Source organism: Gracilinanus agilis, chromosome 5 (genome assembly GCF_016433145.1).
Source record: "Gracilinanus agilis isolate LMUSP501 chromosome 5, AgileGrace, whole genome shotgun sequence".
NCBI lineage: Eukaryota > Metazoa > Chordata > Mammalia > Didelphimorphia > Didelphidae > Gracilinanus > Gracilinanus agilis.
The window spans coordinates 194,036,741-194,057,307 of NC_058134.1; the positions used below are offsets into that span (position 1 = coordinate 194,036,741).

Below are 20,567 nucleotides of genomic sequence, written 5' to 3' on the forward strand. Positions count from 1 at the left end.
AGATAGTATTAACAATATCTTTAATATAGCAGCTAATTGGTGCGATGGATAGAGTCCAGGCTTGAAGGCAGGAAGACTCATCCTCCTGAGTTCAAATCTGGCCTCAGGCACATTCTAGCTGTGTGATCCTGGACAAGTCTTGTAACTCCGTTTGCCTCAGTTTTCTCATTTATAAAAGGATCTGGAGAAGGAAATGGCAAACCATTCCAATGTCTGCCCAAAAAAAATCTCAACTAGGATCATAAAGAGTCGGATGCAACTGGAACAATAGAACAATGAAACAGCACACATTCTTTACAATGCTCTTCTGTTTTTTTGTATGTGTGTGTTTTTTGTTTTTTTTTAAAACCCTTACCTTTAGAATTAATACTGTGAATTGGTTCCAAGGCAGAAGAGCAGTAAGGGCTAGGCAGTGAGGGTTAAGTGACTTGCCCTGGGTCACACAGCTAGGAAATATCTGAGGTCAGATTTGAACCCAGGACCTCTAGTCTCTGGACCTGACTCTTGAATGACTGAGCCATCTATCTGCCCCCAAAGCTCTTCTTAATCTAATGTCTGTCTTCATTCTCATGACAGCTTGTTAAGCAGATAGGATTCAGTACTCCCATGTGGCAGAACCTGACTTGGACCAGGCAGACAAGGAGGAGAAGAATTGTTTCTACCTTCCCTTTGCCACTTCATCTACTACAGCAATATTTAGGAAGGAGATTGTATGCTCCAAGCATATTGTTTTCTTCTGTCTTCCTGAATCCTATTAAATTCAGAGCTGATGCCCATATTAGTAAGATTGATAGTGTTGTATAGTGGGTAGAGTGCTGGCTTCAGAGCCATGGAGTTTGACAAATAATGACTGGGTGACCCTGGGTAAGTCATTTAATCTCTGGATGCACCAGGAAACTTTCTAAGACATCATCATCATCATCATAATAATAACTTGCATTTATAAAGCACTTTCTAGGTGCCAGCCATTGTGCCAATTAACATATAAATAAAAATTAAATTTCATTTGATCCTCACATCAACCCTGGGAGGAAGTTACTAATATTATCCCTCCTCGAAACTGAGGCACAGATTGAATGATAGCCGATGAGTTTCTGAAGCCAGAATGAAGCTCTGTGAGATGCCTGGCCCAGAACTCTTGTCATAGCACCACCTCACTGCCTAGCCTTTTCCAGAGGATCTTTCTTCTCTACAAAGAAGGTTCTTATCTGGATTGGAAGAGAAAGTTCCTGACTAGTAGATTCCTACATTGATAGACTTCTAGACACAAAACAAAGAAGAGATAATCAATGACAGCTGACTATTGCAGCTGGAGCTAAAACCATGCAGCAGTTCTGGGTCTGCTTTCATCAAATTGCATAATTGTACACTTGCTTGTTATTAAATGCTAACAGGTACCAATTCCCTCTTTTTTCTTACCCTGAAGACAACTCGGTCCATTGGGAGCGCCCAGTGAGACCCCAGGCACCAGCAGGATTTCAATCTCTGGCTCCCTCTGTTGAAGTGGAGATGACTTCCTACGTACTCCTTGCTTACCTCACTGCCCTTCCTGCCCCATCTCCTGAGGATATGACTATGGCATCTCAAATCGTGAACTGGATCGCCAAGCAGCAGAATCCACATGGAGGATTCTCTTCTACTCAGGTGTGGGGCAGTCTTAAATAGTGCTACCAAATCAGGGAGCAAAGGCTAAGCAAGTGACTAGAAGAAGGGAAATGGTGGAAAGGAAATGAGAGAAGATTATTTCAATTGTATTTTGGTGATAAAAGATTTTGAGGGGGAAAAAGGAAACTAATTTCTTTGATTAAAGTCAAGGAGTGATAATCAGGTCCCATAGGGTGATCTACTTTCCATCCCATAATGCTAATAAGTAATCATTTCCTTATAACTTACTAAAATAATTCACCAGGATAATGAGGTATTAGGATGGGTCTATATTTTCAAGAATCCCAAGAGTAGTCTCCTCTAGGGAAATGAAGTCATGGAGAACTTAGGGAAGGAAATTCCTCTTCCCCTTATGGAAGAACTAAAGAGTCTTAACCAAATTCTTTTTTTTTTAATTAAATTAAATGTATTTTTACTATTTTAAACCCTTCTTAAAAGAGTTCCATCTTAAAAACTTCCATCTTAGAATCAATACTGTGTATTGGTTCCAAGGCAGAAGAGTGGTAAGACTTAGGCAATGGTGGTTAAGCAGCTTGCCTAGATTTGAACCCAGGCCAGATTTGAACCCAGGACCTCCCATCTTTAGGCCTGGATCTCAATCCACTGAGCAACCCAGCTGCCCACCTTAACCAAATTCTTCACGGGCATTTGACCCATGGTAGGCCACACAATTGACCCTTCCCAGTCATTCTCTTTTTCTCAACCTTTCTCCTTCAAAATCTTTCAGCTTCTCTGAAGTCTACCTTATTTATATTTTTTCTATATTTTATAGTGATATGATTCATACTTTAAAGCCACATTTCTTATACTTTTCCTGTCCTCTCATCATAATTTTGAATTCCTTGTCTCCTTCTTCTTAGATATATTTTAACTGCTGTGGCAAATAGGAGATTGTAGGAGTTTGGGTACAACCCAAGTGTGTAGAGCAGTTAGTGGCCAAGACCACACACAATTTTTCACATAATGCAGTGTCTGACACATAATAGGTACTAAATAAACATTTGATGAGTGGTTAATTGGCATCAGCCAATCAGTCAACAACCATTTATTATTATGCTTTTACTCTATGGCTCTGGAAATTCAAAGAAAGGTAAAAGCGCTATGTTTTTCCTCAAAGATCTCACATTCTAATGGGGAAACGAATGTAAATACATGAACATTCAAGATACATCAAGGAGATGGAAGGTAATCTCAGAAGAAAGGTACTAGTAGCTGGAAAGCTGGGAAAAGACCTGCAGAAAATAAGGTTTACTTGAATCTTGAAGGAAGCCAGAGAAACTTAGAGATGGAAGGGAGGAGGGAGAACATATCAGATGGAAGGGACCACCAATGAAAAGGCACAAGATGGCCCTCTTGCTCTTCCTCGTCAGTCTAAGTTGATTACAGTGTATAGAGTTCCAAATGGTATGAAGGGACAAGAATATGAAGAACTGTAAATGCCAAGCAAAAGACTTTGATCTTGGAGGTAAGAGGGACCATTGGGATTTATTGAGATAGGGATAAGGATGACTTTAGAAACATCACTTTGGCAGCTAAGGAGAAGATGGATAGGAGTTAAGAGAGACTTGAGGCAGGCATATCAATTAGAAGGTTATTGTGATAATATTCCAGGTAAGAGCTGATGACAGTATGACCAAGGGTGGTGGCTATATACATGGAGAGAAGGCATAATGTATGGGAGATGTAAAGGAAGAAATGGTGACATTTGGCCATTTGTTGGGAAGAGAGGAGAATCAAGAGAGAAAGATGAATTGTCTTTTGGACTTGTTGAGTTTGAGATGCCTATGATACATAAAGTTTGAGATATCAAGTTGGTGAAGGGGGATTCTAGTTCAAGGAAGAGACATTTACCCAACTGGGGACTCTCACATTCATCTCTTCTAGGACACAGTGGTTGCACTCCACGCCCTGTCCCGATATGGAGCACTCACTTACAGTAAACATAAAGAACCTACAGAGGTGACCTTCCAATCTTCTAAAGACTTTTCTCAAAAATTCCAAGTGCATCCTGCCAACCTCCTACTCCTACAGCAAATCTCCTTGCCAGAGGTCCCTGGAGAGTACACCGCAGGCGTGAAAGGGAAAAGATGTGTGTATCTTAAGGTGAGACTCCAAAGGGTAGAGTGGGAAGAGTCAACCTTACCTATGAGTCAACCTTCCCCTTATGGAAAGTCTTGAGGAGAACTGATGGAAGAAGATAATGACATAAATATCCTGGGAATACTCAGAAACTGTTCTTAATGTTCTACAGACATCTCTGAGGTACAATGTCCATGTGAAAGAAGAGGATTCTCCATTTCATCTGCAAGTGCAGACCATTCCCCCAACCTGTGATTCTGCAAAAGCCCATAGAACCTTCCAGATCTCATTTAATGTCAGGTAAAATCATCTGTCTTCAACTTTTGATTCAAAGAAAGGAAGCACTCCACCACTTTGTTAAGCCCTGGAGATCTAATGCAACGATGCTAGGAAAGGAAGCTCCTGGATTAAACCTATTGGAAGAACACTGTATTCTCAAATGTGAATAGTGCAGATTGTATAGAATGAGACTATCTTGAATCTATCTTTGCCCCCATTTTGTACTTTGATCATTCATGATCTTCAACTTAAGTTTTTTGAGAGGGGAAAGGTTCTGTTTCTTTTCATAAGCTTTTGATAATCCAGAAAAGGAAGAGCTTGTTGTTCAAGGGTGGTTTGGGAAAGCTTCCAGAAGCAAGCAGAATTTGAATTAGACCCCAAAGGATGGGGAGATAACTGTAAGGCCTAATTCCTTTCTTCTTTGCATCTGTAGTTACAAAGGAAATCGTCCTTCTTCCAACATGGTCATTATTGATGTGAAGATGGTGTCAGGTTTCATCCCTGAAAAATCATCTGTGAAGATGGTAGGTACATTTTGAGCACAGTAAACCTTAGCTAGGAGGGCTATCCATGGACTCATCCTAAAACTGCAACCTTATCCAAACCCAATGAAGATCACTCTGCATCTAAGGCCTGTGTTGCTTCTCTGCTCAGGAAAACCAATTCAGTTCCCCCAATATTACTAGGAAAGAATTGCATCTTCCACCTGTTCTCATCATACTCTTTTCGCAGTAAAAACCCATTTGAGACCTCAATCCCTCTCTGGCTTTAGGAATCCAACTCTTCCTCTTTGCTTATTCCTCCTCGTGTCTCTAGGGATTTTATTTACTTAATAACATTTGTTTTGTCTCCATTTTTCTCAGCTTGTGAAATCCGGCCGCCTGAGCAAGACAGAAGTGACCAGCAATCATGTCTTGCTCTATGTGGAAAAGGTGAGAGTCCCTCATTCTTACGCAAGGATGGACAACCTCTTTCAATTGGAGAAATCAAATCTGTTCTGGTTTAATTTGAGAGTAACACCATGTGAAAACCAGAACATTTCCCCCTCTCTTTTGTAGCATTTCACACTTCTCTGAGGTCTGCAGAGAAATGATTTATGTCCTATTTAGGCTATGGTGTTTTACTGTGATGGTTCTTCTTGGGGTACTCTTCCTAGAACAGCCAATGGCTACTTAGCTGTAGGAATCGTTTTAAGGATCTAAGTAAAGAGGGGCAGTAAACTGAAGGGTTCGCCAGTGACTTTGTTCCCCAGTCTAAAGCAACCATACAAAAAAAAGAATACATTCTCTTTTTCTAGATGTTTTATGTGACTTTAAAGTAAACATGACTACTTTTACAAACTAAACATAAAAATCAGTGGTGTTACTTTCTTGTCTCATTTCATACAGTGCCAAATATCAGGTGATTGACCCATCTTCACTTTTCTGTCCCAAAGTTTGCTGCCCTATGAACGCAGCCAGGTTGCCAAGTCAGCAGAGTTTTATTGATCACTTCTGGGGGAATGAGAAAGAAACTGAAGGCAATACCTACCTGGGCCACCTCCTCAGTCACTTAAACTATGTGATTGAAAGAAGTCTCTTAACCTGTCAGGGTTTTATTTTCCTCATCTCTATAATTAGGCGACCTAATGGGGATCTCTAAGATTCTGAAGAGGCATTTGCTATCATGATCGGGTAAGCAAGCATACATAGGAAGTGATTGATGGGTACTTCGCATGGGTCAACCAGTGAAACAATATATTAAAGTCGCTGTTGTTTTTTAAATCCTTACCTTCCATCTTAAAATCAATACTGAGTATTAGTTTGAAGGAAGAGAATGGTAAGGGCTCTCAATGGGGGTTAAGTGACTTGCCCAGGGTCACACAGCTAGGAAGTGCCTGAGGCCAGATTTGAACCCAGGACCTCCCATCTCTAGGCCTGGCTCTCAATCCACTGAGCCCACCCAGCTGCCTCCAAAACTTAGTGTATTATGAACTGAGTCTTGTTCTTATCCTCATAAAGTCTTGAGGATCAAATGAGAGAACACTTGTATAGTACCTTATAAATATTAACTAAAGGATTATAGAAATTCAAGCTAGTATTAGCAGCTAAGTAGCAAAATTGATAATAGGATGATGGACTTGAAGTCAGGAAGACCTGAGTTCAAATCCTATTTTTGATGCTAATTAGCCATGTGACCATGGGCAAGTCACTTAACTTTTTTCAGATTCAGTTTCCCAATCTGAAAAATAGGGGTAATCATGGTACCTATTTCCCAAAGTTGTTTCAAGGATCAGATGAGATGTATAAAAGCACTTTGCAAACCATAAAGCTTATATATGTGAGTGTATGTATATATTCATATTGAAATAATAAATATGATAGTAGGTATAAGGTTTTCTAGACACTTAGATGAAAATGGTCTTTAGGGCCAGTTATCAGAAGTCCAGGGTTTGGGAAGGCTTCCAGGGAGAAACTGACATGTTACTACTATGTTGTAAAACAGGGTTTTATTTTAAAACTAAGACAGGTAGGGAAAAGGGGAGTGGGATGATCTAACTGGGTGTTAAAACGAATTCCTCCCACCAAAGTCCAATAAGTTTGAATAGATGTTAACTACACTCATCTCAACCTCCAGATCCCCAGCTACCTGTACTATATCCTAACAGAATCCTCCCCCTTAGCTAGTATTCAGAGTAAGGGAGAGCCGGAAGGTCCACTGGGTCAGCAAGGGAGATATCTCACAACAACTGTCCTCTGGGTTTGGCAGGAGTCTAGTAGAATCACAGCAGCAGCAGGTATACATCCAAAAGGAAGAGGAGTAAGGATTTTACTCACACAGTCCACCGGTGGAGTTTAAACCAAACTCAACCACTTCCTAGCAGGTGAAAGGCTTGAAGGATAAGTCCACACAGACAGAGCCTTCCTCCAGAGAGGGCAAGTCCAGAAACCCAACTGTCTCCTCAGAGTCACTGTCTCCAGAGTCTGGAATTCTCTCTCTGCCTCTGCCTTGGTACTTCCTGCCGTCCCCTCTGATTTCCCTATAACAATATGTAGAGATATTATTAGCTATTGTCATTCAGCCAATAGAAGATGGCTTGAGGAATTTCTTATGTATTAAAAAGAACATCCTGCAGGGAATATAATAGTTTAGAGTACTATTCTCTCCCCCATTTTATCTCGTACATATGTGGGCTCATAGAAGGCTATTCAACTAGTTTTGAAATTGTTCTCTCAGCTAGCAACAGTCCCTAACTTGGTAAATCTCTTTGAAGATCAGGACTCGGTTTATAATATATTAAGTTTCAATGGTTGGCCCATGTGGTCTCCATCAATCCCTTCATGTGTAAGGGTTTGCTTACTCCAACATGATAGCAAATGCCTCTTCACAGAATCCCAGAATCTTAAGAGATCCCCATTAGGTCTTCTGTGGTTCCGTTTCTGCATTCTCGCTTTTGTCTATAAAACAAGTTAAGGCAACCAAAAAGATGAAGAATGAGGAAGGCTGATCTTGCCCAAAGCAGGGGAAAGAAGGTTCTGTAGGTTGTTGCTTATACCTATTTTCCCTTCTAGTTGACCAATGAGACACTGTCCTTTTCCTTCACTGTGAACCAAGATATTCCAGTAAGAGACCTGAAACCAGCTGTGGTGAAGATCTATGATTACTATGAAACGGGTGAGTATGACCTAAAAACACTAAGCAAACTAAACTTTCTACCTCTATGACCCCCTACAGTCACTCCTTTTTCTTTCTCTCTCTTTTTTTCTTTTTGCCTATTGAATTAAATTTTAATTTTTTTCAAACAAAAATCTGTCCTCTCTCCCTGCACCTCTCCCTATTCTCCCTCCTGAATTGAGAAGCAAGAAAAACAAAACCCCTGTTTACAAGAATATGGAGCCAAACAAAACAAACTTTCACATTAGCCACATTCCACCACACACACACACACAATGTCTCAGCCTCTACTCTGAGCTCTTCGGGAGCATGGACTTCTTTCTATATCAATTTTATTCTCCATTGGTGGGTAGCGTATTTCATCATGAGTTTTCTGAAATTATGGTTGGTCATTGTGTTGATCAGATTTCTCAAGCCTTTCAAGTCTTACAATATTGTTTTCAGTGTTTAAATTGTTCTCCTGATTCTACTCACTACTTCTTGGTTTCTTCTTGACTCATTTTTATTCTCCCTCTTCCATGGGACCCCAATTTCCTGATGGTATTAGACATGAGGTTTCTAAGCTCTCTTCTCACTTTAAGTTCTGGAATCCTATGATTCTACAAGAAATTCTAAAAGGCAGTATTCTGGGGCAGAAGACATTGGACTTGAGCCAGCATGCCTGGATTTGAAGCCAGACTTGGGTACTTCCTAGTCCTGTGACTCTGAACAAGTCACTTGATTTTTCTGATGTAACTTTCTCTGCTTTAAAATGGTGATAATGCTGGCACTCCCAACTCCATAGGATTGTTCCACAAGGTTATTTGAAAGCAAAGAACTTTATTTATCTTAAAACATTATAATATTAAACAAAAGCTATAAATTCAGCACAGACTTGATATTATCACTGGATTTTTAAAAAAGTATTCATTGAGTTTACTAAAAGTTATTGTAGCTTAAGAGGTTTTGTGTGCACCAACTATTGACAGAAAATTGCATTTGCAAAAAAAAAAAATGCTTGCATTTTCCTCACTAAAAAAAATTGTTAAATTTTTATTACGTTCCATGTTAACGGTACTAGACTCCTAATACCAGACATTCACATATGAGAAGTTGGACCAGATATTTAAATTTAGTCAAGTGGCTCAATGGATAGAGAGCCAAGCCTGGAGATGGGAGGTTCTGGGTTCCAACCTGGCCTCAGACCCAAGTCACTTAACTATATTGCCTAGCCCTTACTACTCTTCTGTCTTGGAACCGATAACTGATACTAATTCTAAGACAGAAGGTTAGAGTTTGTCTTTTTTTAATGCAATATGGTTAAACTCAAAGATGTGGTACTGGTTGTAAGATGGGATTCGGCGGGGGTGGAGGGGTGTCTTTCTTTCCACAAGGCAAGAGACAGGGCAGAGAACTAGCCATAGGAAGAATGTCAAACTCCGCCCCCCCTCCCCCGTGCCAGTGTTTGGCATATAGTTGGTATTTAATGTCTTTTAAATTGGAATAACAGTGCAGTCCTCCCATTCATCCAGGTTGGCAATGTAAGTATCATCCTTGACTCTTCCCTGTACCCTGCTCCTTATATCTAATAGGTAGACAAGTCTTACTGATTTCTTTTCCTTGATAGCTCTCACATCAATTGCCTTTTCTTTACTGATATGGCAGTTACCCTAATTAAAGTCCTCTCTCCCAATCAATCTTTCCAGACTGGCTTCATCTTATTCTTCCCTCTTGAAACAAAAGTCTATTAGAAATTCAAGGCTCCCTTAAACAACAAAAGTCAAAGTCAAAAGGTAAAGGCAAGAAAGGGAATCAGAGCAATACAAAGAAGAAATAATTCATCAACAATCAAAAGGTGACTATGGAGGTTTGAAAAGGGAAGCAGGGGGCAGCTGGGTAGCTCAGTAGATTGAAAGCCAGGCCTAGAGAATGGAGGTCCTAGGTTCAAATCTGGCCTCAGACACTTCCTAGCTGTGTGACCCTGGGCAAGTCACTTGACCCCCATTGCCTACCCTTACCACTCTTCTGCCTTGAAACCAATATACAGTATTGATTCCAAGACAGATGGTAAGGGTTAAAAAGAAAAAGAAAAGAAAAGGGAAGAAATCTGGGGTCAGAAAGAGCCCTAAAGGAGAAGGTAGAAAATCTCTCATTGTCTATAGCTATATGGTTATAAGACAATGAAATTTCAAGTTGGATGGAATGAGAAACTGGGGGCTTATAGACCAATAATATAATAAATGACAAAACGTTACATAAAGTTATATACCTGCTTAACTCTAACTTCTTTGCAAAATCTGGAAAGTGTCAGGGCTGGATAAGATTATTGACTAATTATAGACTCCACTGTCTAGCAGTAGTTATTTATTTAGTTTAAACCCTTACCTTTGGTCTTAAGTACTGATTCCAAGGCAGAAGAGCAGTAAGGGCTAGGCAATTGGATTAAGCAATTTTGCCCAGGATTTTATAGCTAGGAAGTGTCTGAGGTCATATTTGAACCCAGAACTTCCCATCTCTAGGCCTGGCTCTCAATCTACTGAGTCACCTACCTGCCCCCAGAGCATCAGTTATTTTTTTTTCTTAGCATCAATTATTAATTAAGAACTTTATCACCTTCCAGTCAGATGAAAGCACACCTTCCTTAACAGAGAGCAGCACATAGATATTACCAAAAGATGAAAACACCAGTGACCTTCCCTTCAAATATTAGTCACTTACATGAATAGGGTACTTTATCTAATGTATTCACAGCTTAAATCATCAAAGAAAAAAAATCTATAGTCATTTATAAAAAAAATCATATGTTGGTTTAGGAGTGTAATACAGGGATTTTGCATTGGCATTGCATTGCCCTAGGCAAACTTGTCAATTACCCTGAATGGAATCTTGCTGATGGCATGTGCCATGGGGCAGGTGCCAACCGACAGTTGGGCTGTGGCTATAAAAGCCCCTGCAAACCCAACCCTGGGTTCTGATTTCCCCCAACCTCACCCAGACAATTTGCTTCCCTGACCTTTCCCCCTGGGGCCCTGGGTGGTGAAGGGAGAAGGGAGGAGGATTGTGGGTAGGATCTTAGAATAGGATAGCCTAGTGGTTAGGACTACCATCTAGAGCAACCCAATAATATCATTTGTGTAGCTAGTGGATCAAATAATATCAAACCAGTGTCAGTTATTACAGGCAGAGGGCAGCTTGCCCTCAGCCTGTCAAGACCTTATAGGACCTTTGCCAGCACCTGCCAGTTGCCCTTAGCAACAGCTTAGCAACACCTTAAGCCCTCTTACCTTAGTTTCCCTTCCCAGTTTCAAATAAATCCCTTAGTCTTAATCTGTGCATCCTGTGATCATTCCAACATCATCTAGGCTAAGGAGACTAAGGAGAGGAGAGAATACAGAGAAATCAGAGTTACTGTGGAGGCAGGAAGTTGGAGTCTCGGTTTCCTGCTGGGATCTGCTCTCATCCAATAGGAGGCAGTTACCTCAACAGGGAAGGGTCACCCACCAAACAGCTTAAAGGATCCTACTGCTAGCAGTGGAAATATATTGGGCACTAAAGCTAACAGGGTTTGAATCTATTCTTATTCCCAGATTATTCCCAGATGAAGTTGCCCACCTTTGTCATTAAATAACCGCAATCTCCTGCTAGACTGGTTACTGGCTCCCAGGCCCCTAGTGACTCCCTTTTATCATCCTCTTTATCCTCTTTATAACAGGAGCAAAAAGTTGCCCAAAATAACCATGAATACGAAGAACAATTTATTTTCAACTCGGCAGTTATTAGCAAGCTGCTCCAAAATGCCATAACATTTATACCACCTTTGTCCACTGTCCCAAAGCCTTTGGCTTGATTCCTTGTTCTTAGCCTATTCATGTACAATTGTTAGTCTTCAGTCCTATCCGACTCTTCATGACCCCATTTGGGGATTTCTTGGCAAAGATATTGGAGTGGTTTGTCATTTCCTTCTCCAGCTCATTTTACAGATGAGGTCATGAAGGCAAACAGAATTAAATGACTTGCCCAAGGTCACACAACTAGTAAGTGTCAAAAGTCAGATTTAAATTCAGTAAGATGTGTGTTCCTGACTCCAGACCTGGCACTCTATTCACTGTGCCACCCAACTGCCTCATTCTTAGACTATATTTGTATAAAACATTGAACCAAGAATAATGAGAATACTAGAGTATTTGTTGCTCACATATGGGAAATTATCATCTATTTAACCATGCCACCAACTGAATAATGTCAAGAACGATTCATAAAAAATGGTATTTTTCTAGGAGACTTATTGAAATCCAGTATGGTTCTACCTCACTTTAAATCCATTCTCCTCTCTTCAAATTAAAAAAAGTTGGACTAAACAGATCATTAACTATAACTATGTGATGAATATGGATAACATCAAGCTTTAGGGTTCCAGTGAGATCCAAATGTCATTTGTACTCATTGACTGTAAAATTCTTAGTAGATACCAAGGGAAGATGGATTCTGAAGGTTTTGAGCTTAAATCAAGAGATCCCAATTGAACCAGTGGATTGAGTCAATCCATCTTGGTCTTCTCTAGGCTATAACTGAATATGATAAGAACATTCCTGGCATCTTAACATCAAAGCTGAATGGGAAAAACTCACTTATAGTAATGTGTAAATGGAATTAGCTCACCCCCATTCATTCTTTAGACTTTAGCCACCAGGAATAATGTTACCCTAACCAACTTAAAATTAAGTGGGGAGTGGGAGGTCTGTGACCCATATGTGATAGTAAGTGACAAATCAAAAACAAGTGACTGCCCCCTGGGCAGTCCAAAACAGTGTTGAGGCTGCCATTTGTTCATGTGAAACTGGAGGTAGATGCAGGAAGTGATGAAAGGTGCTATATTTTAAATATGATGGTAACTTCCTGTGAAAGGGTTTTTGCCTGTTGAACTTGGCATTGGAGGAGCTCGGGGACGGGTGGCTTCAGTTGTGTTAACTCAAACTCTAGGACCTGTTCAGTGTCCAATTGCTTATTATTTGGCCCAGATGGACCACAGGGGATAGAACTCCAAGCCCAGAATCAGAAGATTGAGGGTTCGTGTCCCTTCATGGTCACCAAAATGTAAAAAGGGAAAAATGGGAAGATTATGATTGGACTGGATATTTAAAGTTTGGTTGCCAGGGATCGATTACTCAATTCCAAAATAACAGACCCCAGTCAGGATGACTTTTATGGTGGTTTACTTATAATTAGGAAGGTTGGAGGTAGGGAAAATGAGAGAGAGAAACTCTGGACTGGACCAGAGGGAAAAACCAGGGAGCCTTCAGAGATCCCAGCAGAGGGGGCACAGAGGTTAATTAAAACAAGGCTTCTAGCCGCCTTCTCTAAGAAGAGAGGCCTCTTTGAGGTTGGAGCCTTTAGAAACACCAAGGGAAGAGAAAGAGAGTCAGCTTAACTTACCCACATGACAATTCAAAGGGAAGCAGTCTGAAGTCTCCCCCGAGCTCCTCCAACGCCAAGTCAACAGGCAAAAACCCTTTCACAGGAAGTTACCATCATATTTAAAAGAGCATCTTTCATCACTTCCTGCGTCTACCTCCAGTTTCACGTGGACAAATGGCAGCCTCAACACTGTTTTGGACTGCCCAGAGGGCAGTCCCTTGTTTTTGATTTGTCGCTTATTATCACATGTGGGTCATAGACCTCCCCCTCTCCACTTAATTTTAAGTTGGTTGGGATGACATTATTCCTGGTGGCTAAAGTCTAAAGAATGAATGAGGGTGAGCTAATTCCATTTACACAGTAATTAATACCTATGAAATACCAGGCTTACTGCACACTTTCAGAATTGTGAAACAAACCTTAATATATCTGGAAAATATCCTGACAAAAAGTCATACAAGAGAGGAAACCAGCATTTATTAAGGATTTATTAATACACGAGGTACTTTATAAATATTTTCTTATTTTATACTTAAGGAGATAGGTACTGTTATTATTCCTATTTTATAATCGAGGAAAGGGAGATAAACAGAGGTTAGGTGACTTGCTTGGGGCCACACAGCTAGTAAGTGTTTGAGTCTGGATTTGAACTCCAACCTTCCTGAGTCTAAGCCCAGAACTCTATCCACTGCTCCACCTAGCTGCCTCAATATTAACAAAACATAAAGGGGGAAGCTAGGCAGCTCAGTGGAGTTAGAACTAAGCCTTGAGTCATAGAATCCTAGGAGGTTCTGAGTTCAAATGTGAACCTCAGACACTTCCTGGCTGTGTGATGCTGGGCAAGTTACTCAACCCCACTTTCCTAGCCCTTATTGCTCTTCTTTCTTGGAACCAATACCTAGTATTGATTCTAAGATCAAAGGGAAGGGTTAAAACAACAATAACAACATAGGGCTCATCACTGTAAGGCAGCTATAGAAAGATGAATCCTTCCCCATCAAAAAAGAGGAAGCAAGAGATGGGATATTCTTAGAGCATGATTCAGAGGCCCAAATCCTCCAGAAATACTTTTGGAATTCAATCAAAAATATGTTGAAGTAGAACAAATGTCTGAGTCATGCAGATGTGTTGGGCGAAGTCGAGCAGTTTATTATGGCAATTCAGAATCAAGTCATTGCCACCAGAAACTCCTGAAAGGTCATTCTGAAGGAGCCTGGACTTTGTGAACAATGTAGACTAGCTTGCAAGGAAATAGAAGAGCCTGTGCAACATATTACTGCAGGTGATAAATGTTTTGCACTTGCCAAATACCAAGGCCTGACCTGGCGGCTAAAATACTTCATCAAAAGCCCACGGTCTTTCATGGACTGACAGATGGCAAATTTCCATAGTACAAATACAGACAGACTTCTTGTGTCTTTGGGAACTCAACCTAAAAACAACCCTAGAAGCAGAACATTTTCAGACTAAACAGTTGCCCAGATTTAATACCAATTCAACAAAAATTTAAGGACACTATTTTAAATAGATGTTGCCAAGGGGCAGCTAGGTGGGTCAGCGGATAGAGAGCCAGGCCTGGAGATGGGAAATCCTGAGTTCAAATCTAGCCTCAGACACTTCCTAGCTGTGTGACCCTAGGGAAGTTACTTAACTCTGCATTGCCTAGCTTTTACCACTCTTCTGCCTTGAAACCAATCCACAGTATTGATTCTAAGACAGAAAGTAAAGGTTTAAAAAACCCCAGATGTTGCCCTTCCAAATATCCATAATCTCCTAGCTACCTGGAATGAAAAATGTTCAAAGGATATCTATCTGGCTGAGAGAAATCACAAGAAAATGATTTTTTGTTGTTGAGAAAAATTGCATTTAAAACCCTCTGATATCAGAATCACATGGAACAGGAGAAGGTCAATATCTTCTCTATTGCCTTTTCCACCAGTGGTGTTGTACCAGTAGTAGTTCCGAGGATGCTTTCCATGAGCCTAAGGGAGAAAAGCTTACATCTTAATATTTTTACTTAACTACTAACTAGTAAAATACTTATTTTAGTTACCTATATAACAAACAATTCATTGAACCTTTAAAAAAAACCCTTACTTTAGTAACAATTCTAGGACAGAAGGGCAAGGGCTAGGCATATTGGGTTAAATTAAGTTACTTGCCCATGTCACATAGCTAGGAAGTGTCTAAGGTCAGATTTGAATCCAGGTCCTTCCAACTCCAGACCTGGCACTCTGGGCCACCTAGCTGCCCCCTGAATATTGAATATAAAGGAATTATTGTAAAGAGCAACTTGTTTCAGGGCCATTTCAAGCTAGAAAAAAATGAAAATGGGATCATAATCATGATGTTTTTAGAAATGTAAGACCTACTCCTTCAAGGAGCTTATAATCTAGACTGAAAATAAGACATAGTCACATGAAAAAGTACTTAACAAATTTAGACAGTAAATCCCACACTTTTATTTCTAGAACATCCAGGACAAAGGTCATCTAGCTGCTGCTTGAATGTGTAGAGTGACAGAGAAGTCATTATCTACTGAGTCAGCTTGCTCCATTTTTGTTCAGTGCTAATAGTTAGGATTTTTTTTTCTATCTAAGCCAAAATCTTGTTGTTATTATTGTTCATGTCTGACTCTTCATGACCTCATTCTGTGGTTTTCTTGGCAAAGATACTATAATGGTTTGCCATTTCCTCCTCCAGATCATTTTTCAGATGAGGAAAAAGAGGCAAGTAGGGTTAGGTGACACGCCCAGGGTTACCAGCTAGTAAGTGTCTAAGCCTGGATTTGAACTCAGATTTTCTTGATTCTAGGCTCAGTATTCTATCCACTGCACCCCCCTAGCTGCCCCAAATCTGCCCACCTGTAATTTTCACCCATTAGTTATTATTTCTGCTCTTGAGGATGATTCAGAACATAATGTCTATATCCTGACTCAGTCCTAAGAGATCTTTCTCTCTCGGATTTCCCATTATTTCTGAATTAGGATGCCAAGTTTGCCTGATTGTGGGCTTGTACAAACCCAATCTGTGCCCACTTCAGCACTAATACCCCAGATCTAAACATTCACTCAGAGTCAGCCTAATCCTGCCTCCCCTTACTATTACCGTGATAATTACTAGGATGTACTCAAGTTAATTCTAGCTGAACTTAGTTCAACCTAGGCACAAGACAAGTCCTATAGCATTTACTAAACACTTACTATTTGCCAGGTGGCAGGTAGGTGGCACAGTGGGTAGAATGCCTCATCTTCCTGACTTTAAGTGTGGCCTCAGACCCTTATTAGTTGTGTGTCCCTGGGCAAGTCACTTTACCCTTTTTGCCTCAGTTTCACTTATAAAATGAGCCAGAGCAGAGAAGGAAACAGCAAACCGTTCTAGTATCTTTGCTAAGAAAATCCCAAAAATGGGATCATGAATAGTCAGACACAACTGAAAAATAATTGAACAACATTTTCCAGGCACATAAAAAAAAGCTGAAAAGTGAAGGTGAAGCAAAGAATGGAGTATTTATGTGGGGCCATTGTAGAGAAAGTCCAGATAATCAGGGGCACTAAGAAAGGGAGAAACATCTCTTCTTTGTGGATGCAGATCATATCCATCTCTAATACTCATCTCAGAATCTATCTCCTCTTCCAAGGCTTCCCTGATGCCCCTAATTGGAAGAAAATGGCCTTCCTCTCTGTAACGTCTTTATTTTTTCTAACCCTTTTCTTCTTTGTTTCTTTCAGATGAAATGGGTTTTGCTGAGTACCAAGTCCCCTGCAGCACAGGTAAGAAGCTCAAGCAGAAGTCCCCACATGTTTGTAGTTTATGCTCTCCGTCTCGAGGTCTTTTTTTTTTTTTTCATCCAGTCTCCTTTAACATTTACATTTCTTTTATAAACCACTGACCAGTCATTGCACACGCACAGATGCATTTGATGGAGAGAGGGCTCCTAACTCTGAGGAGGCATCTCTGATTACAGTTATTTACACATCCCCCACCCCACCCCACCCCACCTCCGACTAGCTGCATGGCTAGTATGTGATTGATTGCTATCTCTGTTGAGTCACATGTCCCTCCATAGCCGGCTAAAGACATTCCCAGCCACTCCCACTGGGGAAGTTACCTGATTCCTCTGAAACTGCAAGCCAGGCTTTCTTATTTCTCTTCTCCTCACAGATTCAAACCAAGGAAATGCTTAAGATCCATGTGTAAGCACAAGACTCAGAAGCTTTGGTTTCCAACCTCTCCCAACCCAGAAAAGATGGTTTCTTTCACCAAAAAGAAATAAAATCTTGTTGAATAAATGTGTGCTTAGAGGAAATATCTGTAATTGGTTTGATTCTTTCCTTCGTTCATGCACCAACAATTTATTAAGGACTAAGTCCAGGGGCAGTTGGGTGGCAGTGGATAGAGTACCAGGTCCTAAATCAGGAAGACCTGGGTTCAGATCCAGCCTCTGACACTTATTAGCTGGGTGAGCCTGGACAATTCACTTAACCCTGTTTGCCTCGGTTTCCTCATCTGTAAAATGAGAAAGAAATGGCAAACCACTCCAGTATCTCTGCTAAGAAAATCCTAAATGAGGATCACAGAGAGTTCAGATGTAAATGAAAAGCCGGAACAACTACAAATTGTATGTTCAGAACGATATACTGTGAGGGATACAATAATAGCGTAAAAATATTCCCTGCCTTTGGGGAATGATTAAAATGATTAGGCAGTTAGGTAAAGCAATGACTAGAGCTCTGAGCCTCAAGTCAGTAAGACATAAATTTAAATTCTACTTCCCTCAGACATTTAGTAGCTGTGTAACCCTGGGCAAGTCACTCTACCTCTATCTGCTTTGGTTCCTTTAACTGTAAAATGTGGATAATAATGACACCAACCTTTCAAGGTTGTTGTGAGGATCAAATGAGATAATATTTGTAAAAAGTGCTTAGCACAGTGCCTAGCACATAGTTGGCATTATAGAAATGCAAGCTATTATTATTTTTGTCATTATTAAAACCTTAATTTGGGAGACAAATTGAGGAAGATCCATGAAACCATTCAAGGAATGATTCATTACAACTGCTGGAGTTCAGAATAAGGGAAATCCTGAGTAAGGGAAGAAATGTTAATAAGCTGCAACTAGTCTAAAATGATTTAATGTAGGAGATAAATCTTGAAGGAAGCATAGTATTTGAGTTAATGGAGAGAACAGGAAAGAGTATTCAAAGGAAGGAGAGCAATCTGAGCAAGGGCAACAGAAATAATAAGGATGGCTTGCTCATGGGAGGAATCAGAAGAAAACTTGAAAGGCCTACATTAGAGATTATAAAAGATAACTTGGAATAACAGATAAGGTGGAGACTGTTAAAAGGAGACTTCAGCTAGGCTGAGGTTATGAGATTTGATCCAGTCACCATTATATGTATATAGGCTAATCTGGACAGAGTAGTTAACAGATAATCCCTCAAACTAAGCATATGTCTTAATATTTAATAACTTCATTGTGTAGAGAAGTTCAGCAAAAACTATGTTGAAAAAAAATTGTTTCGAAGCAAGACATAAAAGGAGCCAAGACTGGTTAACTTTTTTGGAACTTCATATTTATTAGAACATTAGGACAAAGAAAATAGGATAAAACTTAATAACATGAAATGTATACTTCTTTAATAACTCAAGAAAAAGGGGGCAGTAGGGTGGCTAAGTGGACTGAGAGCCAATTCTAGAGACAGGAGGTCCTGGGTTCAAATCTAACCTCAGACACATCCAAGCTCTGTAACCCTGGGCAAGTCACTTAACTCCCATTATCCAGTCCTTACCACTCTTCTGCCATGGAACCAAAATACAGTATTGATTTTAAGGTGGAAGGCAAGCTTTAAAAAAAATAACTCAAGAAAATTAGCTATTTTAGTACAGACTGGAGAACACCAGATAGCAAGTAATATGTTGAAAAAGATATGGGAATTTCAGTGACTGCACAGTCAATAATGTGATAAGACAAAGCAGTCAATGCAATCATTATGCTCCAGTAAGAGAGAAGTGTGTCCAGGATTAGGAAGGTAATCTCTCTCTAGTCTGCCTTGGTTAGACCACATCTGAGGTACTGTGATCAGTTCTGTTCCTTCAAGAAGGGAATCAGAAGATGTTGGCTGGAATAATGAGTACCTAGTAATTCCCCCCTCCTCTTACCTCTCCCCTGCAAAAAGAAAGAAAATTGGCTACGTTTAAATAGACACAAAGATTGTCCACTGTACTGTAACTAACTTGATATCTTTTGTGCCAATGGTAAATGGAGAAAGGCAAACTCCTTATAATTATATCCTTCTCTGTATTATTCCCCAGAGGATAGAATAGGAGAAGCTTGATGTCTTTGAAGTTCACAGGCACAGAGGTTAGGATTAACTTCTGGGCTACAAATAGGAACAGCTTGGCTTGGGGAGGTTGTGAGTATATCCCCAAAATATATATCTAGGCACTGCTCCCAGTTGATAAAAGGTTTAATGATAGGTGGGAATGGGAAGGATGGGAGATGGATAAGGATTGATAAGGTCAGGGAAACCCTCAAACAGTTATGTCCAAGCAGCCCCTCCCCCCCAAAAGGGGATAGGTATCTTGAATGACTGATCTGCTCTCTAACCCTATAAATATATTCTTCTATATCAAGATAACTAAACTAAGGTAAACTGTGATGTTGTTGAATGTCTAACCAAAGTAAAGCAGCTTGGCAGTTAGGAACTTAAATGGCTCTCCTCAGATTCAAGACCCAAGCCCCAAGCTCAGCAAGCAGAGTGACCTGCCTTCCAATCCCAGGGCTCCAACTGCCTTTTACTGCCCCCTCTCTTAGAGTTCTGGGAGGCACTATGGAATTCCGTGATGTAGCCTGAACCCCTCTCTGCAGCTTGAACCCCTCTCTGTAATATGAATCTCACATAATCTAGAGAATACCCAGAGATGGGAAGGTGACTAGGAAAGTGGATGACCTCATGATCATGTCTTCTTGGGATAGATTGAAGAAAATAGGAATTTTTAGCTTAGTAAAGAGGAAACAGAAGAAAATGGAACTGCCTTCAAGTATTCAAAGGGCCATCACATAGAAGAGGGGTTAGATTTGTTCTGTTTAGTCTTATGGGAGGAGAACAAAGAGCAATGGTTTGAAGTTTCAAAAAGAAAAACAGACTTAGTGTAAATAAAAATTTCTAATAATCAGAGCTATCCTAAAGTAGAATGGGCCATTATGGAAGATAATAAGCGCTCCCTTTCAAGCAAAGATTATTTAATCATGCGTTGGGTATGCTGTGAGGATTTTTGCTCTGGTCTGCAGGCTCCTTCTGAGGCCTCTTTCAGATGTAAGATACTGTGATTCTGGGGCTCTTTTAATACTAGGATCATGAATGATTTCAATTATTAATTGATCAATAATTATTCATCAAGAGTCTATTATGTGTTAAGTACTATGTTAGGCACTGGGAAAACAACTTCAAAATGGGAATCGTACCCAATAACGTGTGATTCTTCCCATC

General features: G+C 40.2%; 1 protein-coding gene across 1 annotated transcript in view; it reads left to right on the forward strand.

Moving 5' to 3' along the window:
• Positions 1-17,380, forward strand: part of LOC123250456 (alpha-2-macroglobulin-like) — an 89,369-nt gene extending 71,989 nt beyond the window's left edge. Inside the window, exons 30-37 of the mRNA XM_044679526.1 lie at positions 1,427-1,644; positions 3,550-3,768; positions 3,917-4,044; positions 4,457-4,547; positions 4,887-4,955; positions 7,575-7,677; positions 16,803-16,844; positions 17,236-17,380. Of these exons, the coding sequence (XP_044535461.1) occupies positions 1,427-1,644; positions 3,550-3,768; positions 3,917-4,044; positions 4,457-4,547; positions 4,887-4,955; positions 7,575-7,677; positions 16,803-16,844; positions 17,236-17,258 (893 nt within the window). The 3' untranslated portion in view covers positions 17,259-17,380. The remainder of the gene's footprint in view (positions 1-1,426; positions 1,645-3,549; positions 3,769-3,916; positions 4,045-4,456; positions 4,548-4,886; positions 4,956-7,574; positions 7,678-16,802; positions 16,845-17,235) is intronic.
• The last annotated feature ends 3,187 nt before the right edge of the window (positions 17,381-20,567 follow it).